The 8,793-nt window shown below is 30.0% G+C and overlaps 1 protein-coding gene across 1 annotated transcript in view; it reads right to left on the bottom strand.

Moving 5' to 3' along the window:
- Positions 1-3,971: 3,971 nt before the first annotated feature.
- p (WD40 repeat domain-containing protein pink) overlaps positions 3,972-8,793 on the bottom strand; it is a 79,480-nt gene continuing 74,658 nt past the window's right edge. The window contains 1 exon segment of the mRNA XM_076457058.1: positions 3,972-8,557. Coding sequence (XP_076313173.1) covers positions 8,487-8,557 — 71 coding nt within the window. The 3' untranslated portion in view covers positions 3,972-8,486.

The following is an 8,793-nucleotide window of genomic DNA, read 5'->3' as shown; positions in this document are numbered from 1 at the left end:
GTAAAACGCAGACTTTCTGACTGCTGAACTCCACATATTATAAGCCCTCAGTCTTGATTATAGCATCCATTCATGCTTAGTTCCTTTGCCAGAACCATAAAATTACCTTTTTGATTATCTATGTGACGTAATAATTGAATACAATCGCATTCAGAGACGGATGGTTGTGTGGGCGGAGGGTACATATCACGGACTAAAGAGACCAGCTTGTTTACTGTCCTTTTCAACGCTTCTGTTTGATTAATTAATTTAATTAAATACCAAAATATAGCATTGCTTAATGTGATATGAAGTAGACAAATAATCCTCTATATAATGATAAAAAGTTAATTAATAAAGCAGTCATTTCAACCAAATAAAGTCACCAGTAACACTTACACTGACAAAATTCGAAGTGTCGCGAACCTGTGTTGACACGCTAGTTGACTATTCGCGAACGATTGGAAAAGAATTGTAACTGTGTCATATCTTCACTGATATTGGCAGATCAATTCACTTCATTGAAAGTAGGATAAGTTTGTTAGTCTTGTAGATAACGTCTCTTCCCACTGTTATAGGTGCTATATTAACTGATAACCACTTAGATTTCTCTCCTCAAGTTTGGAAGTCATTGAAGAGAAGAGCAAACACAATTTTATCAAACCCCCTTACTCCCCTAGGATATGCATATATTCTTTACGAAATTTTCAAGTATTTCAGAGAAGTGCACCTGACAACGAAATATCCATTCTATGAATATACGCGCGTTTTGAATATTATAACTCATTGCGGTATTGTAAATTTTTTCCAGTTTTTTAAAAAGATTACATCGCCGTTAACAACGCACGAAATGACACAAAAGTCAAACATCTGTATTTATATTCACGTATCCCTTTCTAACAGTCTGTTCCATTTACTACTATATCTTTAAAATCGTTAGATTCGTTTTCATCTTGAAATCTTGAAAAAAAAATCAAGTGTCTCTACCTATATCTTACTCTTACAATATATGTTTTTAAGGTTCTTCTTCTCAGAGCACGCTTTCAAAAGAAGTAATTGTCTTAATGTTATAAAAACAACAAATCATATTGTGCACTAAAGTGGACGGTTTGATGCCAATTTTAGAATACATTTAAAAATAACAACTGAAAAATGTACAGATATTTTGATCTCATTCAGCTCTGAAAGACCAACTACTACTAAGTATTTTGGATTAGAAAATCTTAACATTGTTCGAATCAGTTTAACCCATAATTGTTGTAGATGTTACATTTATACGATGATTATTAAATAAACTTTTTATACTATTCCATGAGATTAGTATATCTAATTTATACAGTTAGCACCTGATTGTATCTAGCAATTTAAGTTTGTGTGTACTAGTTTATGAGGTTATCCATATCAACGCTTTATAAGATTTTCTGTCGTCCTAAGTTTATATGTACTACGGTAAGAAATTATATAACATTTCAACCTCATACGTGTAACTGTGCTAGATAATTATCATTAGAAGTTCATATGAACTACTGTATAATATTATATATCGTTTGGAGTTCACATTCACTTTTTATGCGATTATTTCACTCACGCTTCAAGTTTATGCGCACTTCTGTGTAAATTCATATATTATTTCAGGTTCATGTGCACCACTGTATGAGAGTATATCGCTTTAAGTTCATGTACACTACTGTATGAAATAATGTGGTTTTAACTTGATGTGAATTTCTGTAGAAGGTTATAAATCGTTTTTTTGTGTGAATTACTATACGAGATTATCTATCGTTTCAAGTATCTACACTATTGTATAAGTTTATATATCGTTTCAAGTTTACATGCACAATTGTATGAGATTACATAGCAGTTCAAATTTATATTACAATTACTATGTGAGATGAACTAAAAATATGACAATTTTATGAGCCAGAAGACTGATTTTATGAACCGGTAAATATTTCGTAGATGTATAGACAGATTTTGGTTCTTAAAAAAACTCCCAATTCTAAGAATCTATCCAACACAAGTGATTACACAACGTAAGAAAAATGGTGCCAATTTTCGTGCAAGTAAGCCACCTAGCACCTTAGATCACGTTTTCTGTGTAAGTAACCTCTTTAGAATTGTGTTTCAAATTTGCTGTACAAGTGACATTTGTAGTTTATTGGATCAAGTTTGTCGTACAAGTAACATTTTAGTATTATCAAGTTTGTTGTACAAGTAACATCTTTGGTATTGATTATCAAGTTTACTGTAAAAGTAACATCTTTAGTGTTTTGGATAAAGTTTGCTGCATAAGTAACCTTTTAGTATTATCAAGTTTGTTGTACAAGTAACATCTTTAGTGTTTTGGATCAAGTTTACTGCATAAGTAACCTTTCAGTATTATAAAGTTTATTATACAAGTAATATCTTTAGTATTTTGGATCAAGTTTGTTGTACAAGTAACGTCTTTGGTATTGTTTAATGTGCAAGCAGCATCTTTAGTGTTTTGGATGAAATTTGCTTGAAGTGTGTCACGTGTACTATGGAGATGACAACCATTCTGTGGTGGAGTGTAATTAACCTGATAACCCTCTTCATTACAAGGATATTTTTCTTTCAAAGTTATTTTTCTAACATTATAGAAGAAAACATTTTTATTTTCAGAGTAAATGAGTCTTAAACGATTATGAAGTTATAAATATTTTTTTACTATACATGTGTCTTTCAATTTAATATGAAGCATAATTATAACACGAGTGGACTGTACAAAAATAGTTTGACTGAGAATTTAGTTCTTTCACCATCTACTAATATGAATTTTTAAAACCTATTTTTGGAGGTTATAGCATCAAGGTATTTGCTGGGTTTTATTTTGCCTTAGTACAATTTGTTATACCATATATTATTATCGGTGATACGTTGTTTAAAATGCCTGGAGTGGCAGCATTACAAAGACGTTGTCTGTCAGTTCGTCAATGTGTACAAGACATTCTTTCATTAGGGCAGTAACATCATATTCGTTAGGACTGGGAATAATTTGATAGTTTTACAAGATATGTTGTTTTGTTTTTTTAATTCGCGCAAAGCTACACGAGGGCTATCTGCGTTAACCGTCCATAACGTAGTAGTGAACGACTAAAAGGAAGGCAGCTAGTCATAACCACCCGTCACCAACTCTTGGGATACATTCTACCATGAATAGTGGGATTGACCTTCACATAAAAACGCACCCACGCCTGAGAGGGCAAGCATGCTTGGTGTGATGAGGATTCGAACCAGCAACCCTCAGATTACGAGTCGAGCACCTTAGTCACCCGGCCATGCTGGCCATAGATGCGTTGGCAAATGCAAAAATTTGTGATTTAGATCCAGTTCTTGCAATAAAGAAAATGATACCAATATAATATTTTGAGGTAAAGTTTGATAGTGCTTTTCTGTGAGAGCTAACTTTCAGTATCACGTGTAAAATTTGAAGCAATGTTGGTAATAGTAACCGTGAGAGTTCTGTTTGAACATAATTCCAGTAAACATATCAATATAATGAGTTTCATCGAATCAACAGTAATCAGTATATATAAATCACGTTGTTTGTTAACAAACCAAATGTAACATTATCAGGTAAACAGTAATCAAGTATAACAGCATAGAATGAGGACATCTCACTACCAATATTTTAGAACATTCTGTCCTTATTCTATTAGAAGTCGAGTAAGTATTGTTGATTCGCATTTTTAACACAAAAACATCCATATATGTCATAAAAAACCAAAAGCAAGTTAACTGAGATAGAGCATTTAATAATAAAGTAAATTAAGTCTTCAAATCCTTGCCCTAGCTTGCTTTCGGGCATCAATTCTTATACGAGTTAGTTTTGTTCACACTTAAGAAATAATCCTAATTATTTTAAAATACGCTACGATAAGCTTATTACATTTTGGAAAACCAAAATTAAATCAATTTACACATTAGAGAGACATACGTCACTGACATACATGGAAATGTAGATCAATATCATATACAATTTTTTTATTTCTCATATTTTCTACAACTGTACAGAAAAAGAACAGGGCAAGTAACTTATTAGATCATACAGCAGAACGAAGCTTCTATACAAACTAGTAACAAAAAACTGAGAAAAAGATTTTTACACTGCTGAAGAGTCAAAAATAACTTAGAAATTACATATAACACTGAATCAATTATTTTACATTATGTTTAAAAAAATCTACATATGGCACACCAGACTTATGCTAAATAACAAGCAAACCTGAAGTAGTTTTAACTGCAGTTTATAAAAACGAGCAGCATTTTCCTTCTGTAAACTGAAATTTCCTTTGTCTTTTTTTTCATACATCTCTGCTGATGGTAAGCCTAACATACTATTCTGTAACAAAGAAAAAAACTGAAAATATACAAAGTTTAATCTCACTGTTACCATTTCCTTTAATAATTCATAGGCTTAGTAAGTATTGAATATTATATACAAATGAAGACAAAATAGAGGAAATAGTAAACAAATTATGGAAAAATGAAGCGAACGATACTTTTATAATTGAAGTTTGTTTGTTTTCCATAAACATAAAAAATAACAACCATCACATTTATCTGATATCTATTGTTTTCCAGTTGCATGAAAACAAACACTAAAATTGTAACATATATAATAACCATTAAAACAAGTAAAAATTAAGTAATTTGTCACTGGCACAAGTCAGGCAATATATGATAAAGAATTATACAAAAGGCAGGTGTAGATACCCTATGTGCCATACTAACAGCACTTCACATCAGATGAAAATGTGCATTAGAAATTACAATGGAAATACGTATCAGCTGTATTGTATATACACCAGAGTCAATTCTTAGGGCTTTTCATAGCTTGATTTCAGGAATAAACACATCACTGAGTAGAAATACAGTTACCTACAAGAGGTGATTTATAAAGATTTAACAAACAATTATGCACGCTACAAGATATAACACAGGAAGTCCTCAAACATTTTAACAAACTTTCTATTTTCATGACATCCTAAATATGGAGAAAGAAAAGACCCATCCACAGATATGTTTTAATTCCACACAAACAGCTGTTTATAAATTATTATATTTACAACAAAATGAGGTTTAAAATCATTTTAAATACATGCATGGAATAATTAATTAATGTACTTTACATGCCTAATGTTATTCATACAACCTGCCCACTATACTTTGTAATTGATAAAATCACATATGATAGAACATAAGTTGAAAGTATTCTTTCACACGTTTTAAAAATACAGTCACCATTAAAAACAATATTTAAGTATTAATGCAATATAAAACTATGAATAACAGTATACTATGTAAATTATTGTTATAACATACAGAATAAAGGTTCTGTGTACTTAAAAACAAATATAAAACATACAAACAGTTGCACCAATATAATATTTAATATAACTATTGACAGGAAAAATAACAATAAAAGTTGTGGAGAGGTTAATACTTCTGAAAGTCTGACATAAAAGTATTCTTTGAACATAAGGGGTTCATTAAATTTTTCGTTAAGTACACAACGTGAAGCAGCTGATAATTCTGACACCCTTTTCATTATATACTACAATAATGAATGCTTCCATTTCACTCCATTTTAAGATAAGTTGCTTTGAAAGATTTCATAGCAACGATGAAGTATTGACCATGTTAACTTTATCAAATTATCACAGAAACTTAGGATTATTTGTATTTTCAAATTAACACTTATTCACTATTATTCTAGCTTTATTGCTCTTACTATTCACAAGGCTTTCTTAAACTATATTGACATCACTTACGTGGTGATTAGGCATCACCTTTTTAAACACTTAAAATTAATATTATCTCAAATATCTAATTTTAAGATTTAAATATGTGATTCAGAAAAAAAAATATTGATGGTGTTTCTCCCTATTCAAATAATGTTATCTTAAATCAGCATCTCAATTCTGTGACTTAATTATAAACCCTCATGAGTAGACCCAATCCCACTGAATCCCAACTTATTTTGTACTATTTGTATCTTATCATTAAATATGTGTTTTCATTTATTTTAGAAACTGGTTATGTACTACCAGAAAGTGTCTATGGAATATTTAGGAAATGCAATACAGACTTCAGTTTGGCAATACAATCTCCCAATTCCTACTGGATCAAAAAGTAACAACTAATGAATACAATATATAAATTCAGAAGCAATTAATCAAAGTATATTTGTTCACTGGTTCTTTTTAATGAAATCTACTTAGCTACACTAAGTAATATATTGAAAGAAAATAAAATGTAAAATTTGTAAACCTTTATAACATTTCCAAACTTTATGAAAAAATTCCTTGATCTGTTGACTTAAAATAATTCCTGTTTAAAAACATGTGGTTCTTTCTTTAGAAAAAAATGTAGAAGTCACACAAACATACATGTAATATTCTTAAATAATTAAATGAAATTAACACAAGAACTTGTTTATTTTATGATTAGGTATGTTCATGGTAGGCACATTATTTTATTTTTACTAACAGCACTAAATACCAACAAAAATATGCCAGTGAAAATTTATGACTAATCCTTACAAAAATGAACAACTTGCATTTGAGCTCTCAAGCCCTTTCTACACATCATTTTGCTCTACCTTTTTTTAATTAAATCTTTTTCTATGTATTTCAGATGCCATATGAACACTTAAAGCATATCTTTTACATCAAAGAGTTAAATATATCTTGACATCAAACCTTAGAAAATTTAAAATTTTAGCTATTCTCCTTTTGCAAACTGAAACTGATTCAGAAATGGAACTACCATTTTCAAAAGTAATTTAGTAAAACTTGTGAATTTTTCAAATGTTATTTACAGTCTAATAAAGCAACCACTATTGTACACATTTGTGGTTCTTGTCCTTCAGCAAAATATTTTGACTATTTCTGTAAACTTATTCTGTTATTTCTTTCTTATTGGTCTAATGTGTGTGTACATAAATAGTAAAGCATAATGGCTGTTGGGAACCCACACCTAACAACAATATCATATGTGATACTCAGTATAGGTTTTTAAAAATGAAAATTTTTCAACATCATAATACTTTTGCATTCAAACAAATTTTATTTCTGCCTTTTGGTTTAAAAAGTAATGAAAAGTACCACTGAATAAGACATTCCAGGAACTAAAATATTAAATATTAAAACACATAGTACATATAGTTTGGGAAAAAGTTTTAAAAATTAGCCTTCAGTATACACATAGAAGACATTCTCCCAGCTCATAACTGAGTTTTGGTTTACAATTACATCCTAACATTTGTCTATCAGAAAACACAACTTTCAGAAGATGGTGCTTTACTTTCTCCCTATTAGGGTAAAAAAAAAAACAACACTGGACCAAATACACTTGTGTTAAAAAACACGAACTGTTTGCTACTTTTTCTATTCTCATCTAATCAAGGTCAGTTTAACATTAACTGAGATTATGTACAGTTGGGAAGTTTTCTAATGTTTGATTAACATAATAAATTGGGACAGATTCGGCTTTGATGACTGTTCTTTTCAAGACAGCACTATTCATGAATGATTTTTGAAGCTTGTTACAAAGACATATAATGTGGAGTTGGCCTGAAATGTTATTAGAGATAAGATATCACCACAATAAACAAATATAAAAGTTATTAAAACAGAGTGTTCATTACAAGCAGTTATTTGTTTTAGTCATTTCAAAACAATTAAAATTCTATACCAATATGATTATTAACTTTTCTATTTTAAAGCTATCAATTGTGAGAACTGTTTTTTTTTAATTATTGTTCTACTAATTTGTAGCTCTAGAACATATTTACAAATTTATTTTATACACATTAATAAATTACAATTATATAATGCATTTATTTTTACAATCAGAAATAGTAAGTTTTGTTTTTAAGTGTGTTGTGAACATAAACACTGTCTTCACACATGGAAATTTTTATAAGTTTGAAAGTATGAAGCAATGTTTAGTGATTGTGAGATAACTGAAAAATACCTAATTTGTTCAGATTATTGAACTATTTAGAACAGGATTTCATGTGGATAATTTAAGAACACAGAAGAACAATATAAAATTTGCTCTGACAAAAAATTTAACATTTCTCAACTACAGAAACAAATTTCTATTGAACATAAATAAATATTACTGAAATTAGGTCATAAAGAGTAAATCTGGAATAAAACAAGCTTAATTTACTAAATGTCTTAAAATCTGACATACAGATTGTGTGTTTGTGTGTGTTTATGCATATACAACTAATAGTCTGTACTCACACCCTAAATTGGGTGACTGGAGACTGCTGTATTAAACACAATACAGAAAATCTGCCGATTACAAATCCACTAACAACTAATTTTTACTGTCAGTTTCAAACCATCTTATTATTCTATTGGCATAAGAAACACTGATTTTCAACTGCAGTTGACAAATGAAGCCTTGGCAGTAATTCATGCTACTAGATGCCACATACAGGAAGCTGTACTGTACATTTGGTGATGCAATCAAGGTGGTGGTGTTTTCAAACACTGGATACAGAAAGCTTCAGGAAGGCAGCCTTTATGATAAGTATGACCTGCAGAAAGTACACATCAGCATTGTACATAAAAATGTTTCTGGAAAACTAGATTAACAGCAAATTTACTGAATCATTATATTACCAACTACAGTAAGAAAAAAAATGTGTATGTAATTTTACACAATTATTTGTACTTTCTCAAAGCCTACTTATTGTACTGTACGTATCAACTTAAGGCTGCAGAAAAAGACAAACGTGCAAGAATAGTGATTGTCATTCATCACTCACATTAC

The sequence above is a fragment of the Tachypleus tridentatus genome, chromosome 9, assembly GCF_004210375.1.
Source record: "Tachypleus tridentatus isolate NWPU-2018 chromosome 9, ASM421037v1, whole genome shotgun sequence".
Taxonomy (NCBI): Eukaryota; Metazoa; Arthropoda; class Merostomata; order Xiphosura; family Limulidae; genus Tachypleus; species Tachypleus tridentatus.
Note: the sequence above shows the minus strand (reverse complement) of the source record. Positions and strands in the feature narration are given on the sequence as shown.